Source organism: Crotalus tigris, unplaced genomic scaffold (assembly GCF_016545835.1).
Source record: "Crotalus tigris isolate CLP2741 ecotype Arizona unplaced genomic scaffold, ASM1654583v1 scf7180000017588.1960692, whole genome shotgun sequence".
Lineage (NCBI taxonomy): Eukaryota > Metazoa > Chordata > Lepidosauria > Squamata > Viperidae > Crotalus > Crotalus tigris.
Window position 1 is genome coordinate 171,176 of NW_024096494.1, and position 15,021 is coordinate 186,196.

General features: G+C 40.8%; 1 protein-coding gene across 2 annotated transcripts in view; it reads right to left on the reverse strand.

Moving 5' to 3' along the window:
• TMEM178B (transmembrane protein 178B) overlaps nucleotides 1-14,694 on the reverse strand; it is a 163,659-nt gene extending 148,965 nt beyond the window's left edge. For both annotated transcript variants that reach the window (XM_039361749.1, XM_039361737.1), the window contains exon 1: nucleotides 13,635-14,694. In XM_039361749.1, coding sequence (XP_039217683.1) covers nucleotides 13,635-14,016 — 382 coding nt within the window. In that variant the 5' untranslated portion in view covers nucleotides 14,017-14,694. The remainder of the gene's footprint in view (nucleotides 1-13,634) is intronic.
• Nucleotides 14,695-15,021: the final 327 nt, after the last annotated feature.

The following is a 15,021-nucleotide window of genomic DNA, read 5'->3' on the forward strand; positions in this document are numbered from 1 at the left end:
TTTTTTTTTCCCGCGAGAAGTTGAAATTGATTGATTGAACCTTTTTTTCCTCACAAGGCGGCAGAGGACTAAAGCGAAAAGGTTTTATAAAACCCAGCTGAAAACCTAGGACTGGGGCGACGGCACGCATGCCCACATGGTTCGCCATCACGGACATAGAAGATGCAGTTACTGATCTATATAATGTGGTCAAAATTGGGTTTCCCATTCTAGCTGTTTCCTCCCCCCCACACACACACACACACTGAGCCATCTTAGTGATGACCATGCTCATTTAGAAAATTCCTATAAAGATTTTACAACAGGCACAACTGAGATATTTGGCTTTCCACTCACTTACCCCTTATTCCAAATGGCTTAGCCAAGAGCACATAGATATAGGTAATCCTTGACAATTCATTTAGTGACCGTTTGAACTTACAAAGGCACTGAAAAAAGTGACTTATGACTTATGCGATCCCCTTTTGTGACCTTCTGACAAGCAAAGTCAATGGGAAAGCCAGATTCACTTAACAACCAGGTCACTAACTTAGAAACGGAAGTGATTCCCTTAAGAACGGTGGCAAGAAAGGTCATAAAATGGGGCAAAATTCACTGAACAAATGCCTCAACAAATGTTGGGCTCAAATGTGGTCATAAGTTGAGGACTACCTGTACAAGATTGGCAAAATTTAGCCTTTCTTGCAAGCAAGAATTAAGGAATAGTCAAGCAGAAAATTTATCTTCTGCAGTCTGCGGAAGACGGTGTGTGTGTGTGTGTGTGTGTGTGTGTGTGTATTAGGAAAGGTGGAAAAAAAGCTTGTATCTGTCTGTGGCTTTTTCCCCCATCTTTCCTCAACAATGGACAGCTCAGGAACCATTGGTTCCCAACTCAAAGTTTCATTTCCTACAATTCTTGAAGGTCACACATCTCAAAAAGCCTTTCGGTTGAGAACCAGTCCCCTATACTTGTACAGCATTAAATCCTATACCGTGTTATACTGCTGACCTATCAAGAAGTTTTCAGTCAAGGCACGTTCCAACTGGGGATACTTGGAAACTTACCTGGGATTTTCTGTACGTAATACATAGAATGTCTACCACTGAACTATTGTCCTTCACATTATGCAGTTGTTCTTACTATGTGAAGGACCATTCCAAACTCTATTACTTATATATATTGTCCAAATAAAACCTCTGAGACAAGGAATGGAACCAGTAGGAGCTAGCAAAATAAAATGAATAGCAGTGCCTTAAAACAATGATCTTGTTTAACAAGAACAGCACGAGCAATGTAGAAAATGTCTTATATGCAGTTTATAATTTTCAGTTCGTTTCACAACAGAAGAGAAGTACATGAGTCAAGCTTATAGAGACATTTTAAAGCCCCACTTTCCAATAAGGAATAGAAATCACCTTCTGTCTAGAATTAGCTATGCATTTTTATATATCATCTTGATGGACTGATTGATGTCTCAAATATTACGGAGTAGGAATTGTGTATCCTTGGCCATCAGTAAGGCCTGATGTGATTGGGACTAAATGTTTTCAACTTTCTCTCAAAAAGTATCCAGTCACCTGATCATCCTCAGATGAGGTTTCAGGTCTCTTATGATTCTGTGAACCTACTGATTTTCACAGGCATCTGTGTTTACACCCATATTGCTTTTCCATGTCTACGGACAGGATAGTGGACGCTATTGCCCTCAAGGCAGGAACTAACCAGTTGCAACCTAGCAAAAACTCACAGAAGAGGCAAAAAGATACAGATTTAAGAAGCAGTATCAGCAGAAAGTCGGGAAACACAAAAGCTTTCATTTCAGATCAAGATTCTGAGTAAGAAAAGAACTCAAGATAATGATATTTTCAGATAGGGAGGTCTCAAGGTGCAGGAAACCAATATCAAGAATGTAGCTAAGCTCCTTGATTTATCCAAGCTCTATCTTCTTGTAAAAAATGTAGTTAGAGGCATCCCTCCAGCTGAAGTCCCTTTATACAATCATTCTTTGTGAATATACTGCCTTGCTTATGAACCTGCTTGATGGACTATATAAGGCTAGCAAAAACACTAATTCCTTGCTGGGATAGTGCTCAAAGGCTGGGTTTTTGACAACTATACCTTAGGTTTCAGTATAGGTCACAACAACAACTGAGCCCAAAATTTCTGTTGCTAAGTGGGACATTTGTTAAGTTATTTTTTGCCCCATTTTACCACCTTTCTTGCCACAATTGTTAAGTGAATCACTGCAGTTGTTAAATTAGTAACACGGTTGTAAAGTGAATCTGGCTTCCCCATTGACTTTGCTTGTCAGAAGGTACAACAGATGATCACATGACCCTGGGACACTGCAACCATGATAAATATGAGTCAGCTGTCAGGCGTCTGAATTTTGATCACATGACCGTGGGAAATGCTGCTATGGTTGTAAGTGTGAAAAGCAGTCATAAGTCACTTTTTTCAGTGCTGTCGTAAGTTCAAATGATCACTAAATGAACTCTTGTAAGTCAAGGATCTGAAACCCAGGGTTTTCCCAGAACCGTACCACTCGTCTTTCATGCTCTATATGCACTAGACTGCTACTTGAAAGTATATCAGGGCAGCATTTCAGCAGGAGTAGCCCTATAATAACAGCCTTTCAACCACACAGATGATCATTCTGTTTGTGGAACACGTTTTCTTCATATACCGGTAATGGCTCTTTAGAATTGCTTTTCATGAGCACAAACCTCAGATTACATGATACTCTAACCTGAAGAGGTTTGCAGTGAAGTGCAAAATTGCTGGATTCAGAGAGGTAAGCTTTTTTCACCAGGTGCTATAAATGTCTGGGGCAAGTTAGGGCTTATTTGAAATCAAAGGTGGAAGGGGATAGGTAGAATCAGGGCTTTTTTGTTCATAGAACGTCCAGAACGGAGATCTGGCACCTTTTTTGGATAGAACCTTGTAGGGTAGGCAAGGCGGGTTGTATGACGTATATGAGTTCCAGTACCTTTTTTTTTTTTTTTTTACAAAAAAAGCACTGGGTAGAATTCACATAGAATAGTGGTGGCGATCCTATGGCATGTGTGCCAGAGGAGGCACTCAGAGCCCTCTCTGTGGGCACGCGCACCTTGCCCTGGAGATGGCAACTGTCCCACTTCAACCAGCTGCCTGCTAACTCGCCGAGGTCCCATGTGACCGGATGCATTCCAACATGGCTGGTTTCTCTCCCCCCCTCCTGGCCCCACATTCTCTCCTTTTCCCGGGCATGACTCACTGCATCGCCTCCTCAGCTGTCGGCCGGCCGTCCAGTTCAGAGGCGGCTTCTCTGAACTGCTGGAGGCAGGCTGAGGAACCCAGAGTGCGCCGGCTGATGGGCTGGCAGGCTGTGGCTGCTGACGGACACTGTCGGCCCCCATGTGCTCGCTGGCCTCTGTGTGTGGGGACCAATGGTGTCAGGCAGCAGCCGTCCCAGCCCCTGCCTCGCCTTGTCTTGCTTCACCCCTCAGGATGAGCCTCCTGCCCACCGCCCACCTGCCAGAGACCCCCTGGATCTCTCCCAACCCTGCCAGGCCCCCGCAGGCGTCCCTCACCACGAGCAACATCGCGGTGACCACATCCACCTTGGCCACACCCACCCAGTATGCCATGACCACAGCCACGGCCATCCAGTGGGCCACACCCACCTGGCACCCAGTGATAAATAAGTGGGTTTTGGGTTGTAGTTTGGGCACTCGGTCTCTAAAAGGTTCACCATCACTGACATAGAATATGCGCACAACAATTGAAACAATAAGAAAGCAGACTCTCGGCACAGTCATTTGACCACACACTGGGAATTTCCTCTGGTTTCCTTTATACAAGCTGCTGGGAGGCCACCAACAAAGGAAGGAAGATGAATTCATGTGGGCTGAGCAATTATTCATAGTGCAAAATAATTCATCTTAACTTGTTAATGATGCAACATATGCAGTCTTAAATAAAATATTCTTCTCCAGGTTGAACAGTGGAATTCTTGGTGCTCTCTGTGCTTGGCTGTGTGTTTGCAGACATTTCATTACTCAGCTAGGTAACATCATCAGAGGTAATGAAGCCTCTGCCAAGCAAACAAACAAGCTGAGAGAGCACCAAGAACCTCACAAACTTGGTTTCCACCACCCCCCCCACACACACACCTTTGGAATCAAAGACAATCCCGTATACTTTACTGTAGTAACTTTCCAGGCATTGTAACCTTTTTTACAGAAGTAAGTTAGATTCAGTCTTGCTACCCAAGACGCAGCTAGGGAAGCTATTGTCAGCAGGACTTCCTGGCCTTTGGAGAAACTCAAAATCATTCTCTGTCTCTGGTTGAGTATTGAGTATATATTAATACAGACTTTTGATCACCAGATTTTTTTCTAATATTGATTAGTAGTAGTCCTCAACTTACAATAGTTCATTTAGTGACCATTCAAAGTTATAATGGCACTGAAAAAAGTGACTTATGAACATTTTTCACACTTATGACCATTGCAGCACCCCCATGGTCACATGATTTACATTTGGATGTTTGACATGATGTTGCCATGTCCTAGAGCAGTGGTTCTCAACCTGTGGGTCGGGACCCCATTTGGGGTCGAACGACCATTTCATGGGGGTCGCCAAACAACGCAGTCCGCCATTTTTTCCCCCTTTTCCTTAGCTGTGCTACTCCCTTTTATTCTACTGGCTTTTGAAAGCCAATAGAATAGACTCTCTTGAATAGAGTCTAATTCTATTGGCTTTCAAAAGCCAATAGGAATTGTCCAGGCTGTCTCTGCCCTGCTGAGCCCGCCAAAAGTCCCATTCTGCAAACGGTGCTGCACCAGTTGAGTAATCCTCGACTTACGACCGATTGAGTAGTCCCTGACTTACAACCGGTTGGGGGGTCACGGCATTAAAAAGGTTGAGAACCAATGTCCTAGAGCAAGGGTAGGCAACCTTGGCTCTTTTATGACTCGTGGACTGGGTGGCTCAGGAATTCTGGGAGTTGAAGTCCACAAGTCATAAAAGAGCCAAGGTTGCCTACCCCTGTCCTAGAGTCATGTGATCCCTTTTGCGACCTTCTGACAAGCAAAGTCAATGGGTAAACCAGATTCACTTAACAAGCACGTTACTAATTGAAGAACTGCAGTGATTCACTTAACAAATGTGGTGAGAAAAGTCATAAAATGGGGCAAAACTCACTTAATAAATTTCTCACTTAGCAACATAAATGTTGGGCTCAACTGTGGTCGTAAGTCGAGGACTACCTGTATAAGCTTTAGCATTGTCTGAATCCTACCACTTGTAATCAGGTAAATAGCAGCCAGGGAAGAAACCTTCTTGGCCAGGGCCACCCCATTTATAGAATGTCCTCTATCTTCTGCTATTATAGCACAGAGGACCTTTTGGGGTTAAGTTCACTGTGGGGCACATTATTTACTCTGATGAATTGTACAGAATTTTGTAACTGTTGCTTCTATTGTTTTATGATGTTAGTTCTGGTTTACTGTGTTTTATATTTTAATGTAAGCTGCCCTGGGCTATGCTGAAGGGAGGCATAGAATGCTTTCCAATAAACATTTGCAGAAAACCAGTTTCAGGACAAAGAACGTTCTTTAATCATTGCCTAGATTGTCAGAACAGGGACTAATCTGGAGGTTAATATAATCTAGACATTTTATTGATCTTTTGTTCATGGCTAATTATTGCAGTGAATTTTTTAAAATGTAGCATATGAAGTTAAACAGTGAAGATATGTAAAGAATTTGCAAAAATAGTACTCAGAGATTGTACTCTTAATATTTATATAGAGGTTAATCCCAATTAATTTAAAAATTGTTTCTTCTGAGTAAGTTTTTATAAGGGAAAGTATGCCTCATTCAACCATATCATGTTTTTTGGGGGGGGAGGTTGTAGCTATAACACAAATAAGGAGAACATCTGCTGAATAAAGTCCAAGAAGAAACTCTGCATAGGATTATAAATAATTTGTCTGCAGTTGTGGCCCACTTTAATTGAGGAACCAAAAGGTTTGGAGATGAAAACAAGAAAGTGTCGTTTATTGGCATGCACTAAGCGTGATCACTGACCTTCTGGCCAAATGAATGTAAAAAAAAACCCAACCCGAAACTAAATAATGTTATGGGTTATGTTGTATATCCCCAGAAAGGTTACATTTGAATTATATAAGCAAGTAATGTAAATCATACAATGACATTTACAATTGAAATGTATTATCTGATAATACTATAGAATTTACCTTATCATGGCTATGTTAACATCTCTATGTTCATGTCTATTAATGGAATTCTAACCTGCCTAACTACAGGTGATGATACTATCTACCATAAACAATGGCACTTATTGTGTCGCTACACCACATCAAAGAAAAGGCAACCATCTAGTTTATTATCTGTTTCAAATCTCTCTGCATGATCTTCAGATGACTTTGGTTTGGCTGTGCCCTTGAACTTCTTTGACTTCCCTCATGCTTATGCCATGAACAAACCGTCCTACACAACAACCCTCCACATTAGATAACAGAGACACACACAAAAGAAGGTTGCAAAAACTGTCAGACTGAAGAGATGGCACGGGGCATATTCAGGGTGTCAGGAACTGCAGCTCCAGGCAACATCATAAGAAAGAGCAATCAGACTGTTCGGTTGGAAAGATCAAAAATCTGAAAAGAATTTCAAGTTAGTTGATATGATTTGACAACACAAGTAATGTATCTCTCAAAAGATATCCAGGGGTAATTCTCTTATTATCTATTCAGACCAAAAGTCGCTGAATTTTCCAGTAAGGAGGAACAAACTTGATGTGTCAGAGATCAGTGGAACAAGCTGTCTATTTCAAACTGTTCAAACTCCTGCAGTTATAATTACTGGTATATGGACATCTTCATAAAATCACCAGGAGTCAATCTTGACTTAAGGGAGATTTTACATTATACTTCTGGACACAATTTTAGATGCAGTCAGACAAACTGGAACAGACCAGGGACAACAAGGATGATCAGGCAATGGGAGCCAAGTCTCAGTACAAGAAATCCTTGAGAAGCTTGATTGTGGCTATGATGAACCCTTCAAAAGCAAGAAAAGGTCAGTACTTTCTCTCTGTCATTTGAAAGGGCAGAACACAAAATAATGGGTTTGATTTACAAGAAGACAGATGTTAGGGGTGACCTCTGAACAATAATATCACTTCATATTGGAATGAATTCCCCAGAGAAGTGATAGGCTTCTCTTCATCGTATGTGTGAGTGGAATATAAAAAGCACATCCCTATTTTGACCCTATCTATATACCTTATCTATTGCTTTCTCTTTGTATTTTCCTTAAGCTTCCCATAGCCCATCATCTGCTTTCATCTGCTCCTTTCTTTTAATTAACAAAGCAATAGTATCTGCATATTTTAAATTGTGAAGTGTTTCAGTCTCTCATTTTGATTCCTCTCATCTCTTCCATTTGCTGTATAAGTTATTCTTATTCTTATATTTGCTGTATAAATTAAACAGAGATGTCTATGGAGATTCTCAATCATCCAAATCATGTTTGTCCCAAAGGTGCTTTTCAAAACACAACTGGACTTTCTTGGTTTTTCCTTTCAGGGAAAAACCAAGAAAGTCCAGTTGCTTTTTGAAAAGCACCTTGGGGACAAGTTAAACAGAACCAGTTTGGTGTTGTGGTTAAGGTATCAGGCTAGAAATTGGGAAACCGGGAGTTCTAGTCCTGCCTTAGGAAATAAATCAGTTGGGTGACCTTGGGCCAGTCACACTCTCACAGCCCGAGATAGAAGGTGGCTGTCATCCTTACCAGGTAGACCAGACAGGAAACACAACTAATTCCAGATAATTTTATTTAATTGTAAAACTACATTAAGATTAGATTAGATAACCTTTATTGTCCTTTTTTCCTGTGGGCACAATGGCACACATTAAAAATGAAATTTAATTGCTTCCTCTCAAAGTGTACACATACATAACACACATTTAAAACATACTATATAAAACATATGTATAGACCTACACCCTTATATAGAAGTAACGTATAAATATTATTCACTGCCCATCTTGAATACATAACGGAAGGAGGAAGCTTTAGAGTTCACAAGGTTAATACTGTACGGAACAAAGTTGTGACTGAATCTGGATGTTCTGCTTCAGATACCACGGAGCCTCCTCCCAGAAGGTAATAAGGAAAACAGATCATGAAGAGGATGTGTAGTGTCCGAGACAATCTTGAGGACCCTGCTCAAGCAACGCTTATGTGCTATGTAATAGTAATAGTAATAGCAGTAAAGTTGGAAGGGACCTTGGAGGTCATCTAGTCCAACCCCCTGCTCAGGCAGGAAACCCTACACCATTTCGGACAAATGGCTGTCCAGTCTCTTCTTAAAAACTTCCAGTGTTGGAGCATGTCCTGGATGGAAGGGAGGGAACTGCCAATGATCTTTTCAGCCATCTCATCACTCTGCGCACTGCCTTCCTATCTGAAGCAGTGATCTAAAAGCACAATTCTCCTGTTATCTCCTTTATAGCCTAAAAAACTAGAGTGTTCCTTTTGAGGCTCTCACTCTGCCCACTATCCAGCTGCAGACTAAGCTCTCACTGATCTGACCATTACCTAGGCATCATCTCTTCACCCAGTCTCCCAAGGTCTTTCCCACTACCATCACAAAGGCAATGGCAAACTACTTCTGAAATCTTGTCAAGAAAATTGCAGGGATGTGTCCAGGCAGTTGTAAGGAGTTTTGAAAGCAAGAAGAAGAATTAAACAGATATGGCAACAAATACATCATTGTCTCACTCTCTTTCCTATTGTGAGCTACACTGTTGTTTCAAATTCATTATTTAATAATAGTTGTTTGATTCATTGTAAAAGCCCTCAGAAGAATAATCAGGAGATTTGACATACCCATTAACCTTAATGTAGACAAGACTGCTTCAAATCTAATTAGGACATGAAAATATTGGATGAGGGGATAGATGGGGAACTCATCAAATTTGCAATGACACCAAGCTGGCAGGAATAGCCAACACTCCAGAAGATAGTCTTAAGATACAGAAGGATATTGACAGACTCGAACATTGGTTGCTATCTAACAAAATGAAATTCAATGGTGAAAAAAGTAAGGTTCTATATCAGCGGTTCTCAACGTTTGTGTGACGGCGACCCCTGTCACACAAACGTTATGCGCATGCGCGGTGCACATGCGCGGCGGCGCCCCCGGAGGGGAGAAAATGGCGGATCGCCGCCTTTGGCGACCCCCGAAAAGTGGTCGATCGACCCCAAATGGGGTCGCGACCCATAGGTTGAGAACCGCTGTTCTATATTTAGGCGGGAAAAACCAAATGCACAGGTACAGTAAAGGTGGTACCTTGCTCAATAGTAGTAACTATTGGGATCTTGGAGTCCTAGTGGACAGTCACTTAAATATGAGCCAGCCGTGTTCTGCAGCTGCGAAAAAGCCAACACAGTTCTAAGTTGCATTAACAGAGATAGAGAATCAAGATCATGTGAAGTGTTACTACCACTTTATAATGCCTTGGTAAGAACACACTCGGAATACTGTATCCTGTTTTCGTCACCATGAGGTAAGAAAGATGTTGAGACTCTGGAAAGAGTACAGAGAAGAGCAACAATGATGATCAGGGGACTGGAGGCTAAAACATATAAAGAACAGTTGCTGGAATTGGGTTTGTCTAGTTTAATTGAAAGAAGGACTAGGGGTGACATGATAGCAGTGTTCCAATATCTAAGGGGCTGCCACAAAGAAGAGGGAGTCAAGCTATTCTCCAAAGCACCTGAGGACATGACAAGAAACAATGAATGGAAACTAACAAGGAGAGAAGCAACCTAGAACTAAGGAGAAATTTCCTGACAGAACAATTAATCAATGGAACAATTTGCTTCCAGAAGTTGTGAATCCTCCAGTACTGGAAGTTTTTAAGAAGACATTGGATAACCATTTGTCTAAATAGTATAGGGTTCCCTGACTGAGCAGAGGGTTGGATTAGAATACCTCCAAGGTCCCTTCCAACTCTATTATTCTATTCTATATTTGTTGGATCATTTTTGATTCAATAATGACTTTTTAAAGAATTATGCTCTGTTTACTTCTTTAAAATGGCAGGTCAGAACTTGGCTAATCCTTCCTAGCACATGACATGGCAAAGTCTAAACTGAGTATTTATTATGACATCTGAATAAAAGTGTTCTTTTTCCAATAATTCATTGCATCTAACATAAAGCTAGGATCTACCTTATATACTCTTGAATTTAATTCTACGCCTTTTTCTTCCCATACTTTCCACAAAATATTTGCCTTATGTTTTCCACAGTCAGTTCTGTGACAATTGCCTTTTTACATTCTTGGCATTCCTGCATTCCTGCACTGGGAAACTTTAGCCCCCATCTATAGCTAACAATTCCCAATGTGTAGCTAATAATTCCTTTTCTCAGACATATTATTCATCTCCTAAATCTATTTACTATGTGCAGCTCAAGACTGGCAACGATCAAATATAATGGTGATCAGCCAAACCCCTCCTGATACTTGTTATCCCATTAATAACTCATACTAAATTCAAATAACTAGCTTAGATTGAAATGGAGCATATACACAAAGTTCAGTCAGTATTGATCTCAAAATCAAAGCAAAATGAATATTTTTTATCTTGTTACAGCAGTCATTTCAAGACTACAATAGATGTAATAACTATTTACAATGGAGAAAAGTGTTTATGAATTGGCATGTATAGGGAGTTACTACCTGCTGTCTCTCAAAACTGCTAGAAAGGAAGAATATTGTATGTTAAATATTCTATTCTGATTATCCTACTAAAGTAAACAAACAAAGTATTTTGTAGAATATTAGAATTTTACCCACTTAGGAAAATTTAATGGCACTGTTCATTTTCTTCCCCTTTCCTATAGCTATAGTAGTTTTACACAAAGTAACATAAATAAGCTTCTACTGATCAACAAAACTGCTGTTGTATCTGTTTTGTTTTAAAAATGAAACCAATTAGAGCAAGTTAAGCAAAAACATTTTCCCCGCCAGTTTTCTTAAACTAAAACAGTACATTTTCCTCATTAGGTTCCTTTAGTATCTAATCTAGATGTGGTTTGCTTTTTTTATTGGATCCTTGAAATTTATTAAATGGAACCAAAGGATGACCTACTGAGATAGTGAAACTGAAACCACAGTGCAAAGTAAAAGTGGAATGAAACTATAGTATTGGAGTAGTGAAATAATTAGCATCCCTCAACATATACTTTACAAAGGATTTTTCCCATTATGGAAATTATGGATTTCTTACTATTAAGATCTTCAACCACACAAGGGGAGAGGTCAGTAAGGCCTCTAGGTTTTAAAGAAGTCCAGTATGAATTTATGTAAGAAAATAATTATTTGTCCGTAAAATTCATTTTAGGTTTGGTTCAACATATAACAAATAACTGAGTATGACTGTGAATCTTGTCAAACCCATAAAAATGTTGAATCTAAATCTAGCTTCTACACAATGCATTTCTCCTCACATAAAAACCCCATTAACCAGGCACAGTTGTCTTGGGGAATCTACTATTTTTCAAATTCCATTTCTTAACAATTAATATTAAATTATCCAATGGAAGAGTACTTTAGCGCTCTCTAAGTGTGGTAGTTCGCTTGCAGGCGTCTGACTGAAGGTATTACCTAGTGTTGTAATGCAACGTCTACAAGCAAACAACCAAGCTCAGAGAACACCAAGGATTCCCTATTAAATTATCCAGATCTGATTCAACAACTATAATCCAATATAAACAACAAAGCACTCAGCAAATTAGAAGTAGTGTGTAACTGATAAGTAGCAACCCCAAGGGAAAAAGAGATTCATAAAACTGGCTTTAGCTATTCATCATTTCAAGCCTTTCCAATTCAGTATCTAGATTTTCCTCATTTCCCTCTAGCTCTATGACATGTAATCAGGTTTTATTATTCCATCTCAAGGCCCTCCATGCCCTCCATACAATTTGGATTTGCTAATGGGCAAATGAGCCACCAAACCAATTGATAGTTTACATGAAGCTACTTAAGAAATATATTCTTGAGTTGAAATTTTCCCCATTGATATGGATTGCAAAGCTTCTGTCAATATTTAAATCATGGTTTAAAAGCTTCAGACTACCGTTACCTATATTATTTACTTTTTTTCAAAGAAGAGATTAATCCAAGATATATTCCCACAGCTCCTTTTGGTGCTACTGCAATAAACTCAGACTCTGACTTGGAAGAATCCTTAATTTCCCGGCTGAGCCAGTCAGCCATGATGCCAACTGTGACAACAGCTTTTGATTATGGACAGTGGCCCATTACAAAATGGAACAGAGCCAAGAATACATTTCATGAAGTCACCAAACAGCTGCTAGTCCATCACACCTCCTGGCTATTAAATCTCAAGGTTGTATTTGAACCTAATGAAGAGGCAACACACTTTTGATTGGATTGCTTTTTTGGTAAGGATGTTTAATCTCACTTTCAAATCCTTGTGTAAAATAAATGGAACCAATTATATATCCGTACTAGTGTGCTTGGAATCTATACTGAAGAAACATTTTAAAAAAATACCTGAAATAGAAACATTAGTGTAACTGCTTAAGGTTTCTATAACAGTGCAAAATGACCCTTTTAATACATTTTAAGTATGACCGGAGAGTATTTTTCTGTAGCACAGCAATACAAACAAAAATGTAGTAAGGAATCATTCAGAAGCAATCTGCCTGCAACTTTCATCCTGATAAATCATCCAGCATAATTAAGAATTGTCTATACTTTGCCTGTTATAAAAAAAGAAAAAGGAAATAATACAGACAAATATGCTGACCATCATTTTTAGCCAAATACTTTACAGGAAAAAAAGGAAAGAATAATACATAGTTGTTTTTGATAGAGAGAATGACTCTTTGCGAGGGGAATGAAATTATTCCATCTCAAAGTTTCCTTAATGCATTAACATTATTTCTTCCAATGGAAATTCAGAGTCCATTTTTAAATAACCTGTAACCACTGAACTCACATTACGCACTCTCTCTTCCATTTCTCATTATTCTTTCTCAAAGAGCTATGAATCTTAAGTTAGAAACAATCTAGCTTTCTGATATGTGATGTTGGATTCTGTGAATTTTCTGCTCTACTTTGCTTTTAAAATAGGCTCACCATACCATAGTCCTGGGTAACCTGATAAAACTGACACGGCATTCACAGCATTTCTTATTTCTGAATTCTGTAAAACAAAATTCTCTCACCTATGATTGTTAAGCCTGTGGGATAATCTGGTAAAATTGGTTTTAGGCACTATAACCTTCTTTGAACATTGCAGCTCCTATAACCTGTCATCCTGCACAGGAAATGGCTTTCACTTCCTATAATGTCTACCCAGCTTTTTCCATCTTGGCTAAGGGTGACAGGAACTGATGTCCAAACCTTCTGAAGAGCACCAGGTTGGGGAAAGGTTGAAACAATAGCTTTTCTTTGGCTTCACCATAGCTATTTAATTGGAATTAATTGGTCCATTGCATTCAATAGGCGTTACTTCCAAGGCAATGTATTTAAGAGCATCCCATGATTCTAATGCTTTACAGGAAGTGGCTCAACCAAGTAAGTGTTAAAAGGAAGATCCTACCTTTAGCAATGAGTTCCTCCACATCTTGGTCAAATCCCAGCCGATGGCACTTCCTCCAAAGTCCCATGTTAGTAGAATTATATTGCCTGTTGCACTCATCAACGGCACTCATGGCAAAGAGTTGCCTCTTGTTTCTTGCCAAGAGAAGTTTCCCTTCCCAATGGTCCAGCTTTGACCTACTGGCACGGAGGGGCAGGTTATTGTTAGAATTATAAATGAAGCCAGGGTCATTCCGCCTCGTGGTGAAGGTTTTGCATCGTTCCCGATGTTTCCTGGCATCCGTTTCATACCAGTGGTCAGAGCAGATGGCCACGGCTAGCATGCCCAGAGCACACAAAGCTAAAGAAAGGCCAGCATAAAGTAGCAATCTTCCAGCAGCCATACCTTATCTTCACAGAAACACCACCATGGGCATCTTTACTTACAGAGAAAGCCCAGCTCCAGGGCGGGTATCAGAGGGCACCAACTGCTATCAGCAGTTATTACACAGAAGTGAAGACAAAGTCATCAACCACAGTTTTGAGGGGGTGGGGATGGGGAAGAAACACTTTTGTCCAGAAATAAACAACCTTGGGCATTCATTCACTCCTGGAGTAAGAGTGTTGTCAAGGGTGGGGCAAAGAAAAGGCCAGAAATTGTGAAGGTTCCACTTCAATCAACAAGATGCCCAAGAATAAGTGGTAAAGAAGTGTGTCCTCTCTGTGGCTGGGCATTTGGATCAATCCACTGGTGAATTCTTCCACTTTTCCACGTTTGGAACAACCAGACCAGCAACGGGTCTCTCTTTTTGCTCAGGCGTTTAAGGAGCGTCACGTTCCAGGGGCACAATGTTTTGGAAATCAAGGTCCAACCAACAAATTAAAGAAAGGCCTTTAAAACCTCCACGCAGCCAATGGTTTAGCTCCAGTCCTTGGAAGAGGATGCGGTGGAAAAGGTGACCGTCCGTTCCCACCCCCTTCTCTCTCTCTTTTCGATCCGAAATATTATTTTTGCAAGAATCCCTATAATGGTTGGTAATGGTGGCTCGCTTGCCAGGATGCCCGGAGGAAAGTGGGGGGGAGGGGTGGGGGAGGCGGGGGGAGCCGCCAAGGGTCGACCGCAATGAGAGGCTCAGGAACACACCCACACAAACACCCCTTCCTACCTCGTCCTGCCCACGACCCTAACGCGGGGATCCACTGGGTCCGCAGGCTTCCCGCCCTCCGAGCCCCGAGCTTTTGCGGCAACGCAGGGGCATCTTGGTTGCCTTCCCGGGTCCCTGCCGCCGCCGCCGCCGCCGCCGCCACTCTGCCTGGACCAGTTCAAGGCGCCCCGGAGGCTTGACTTTGCCTCTTCGCCAGGAAGGAGTAGCCGCCGGATGACAGGTGATGTGGCTGGCTTCTCAGGG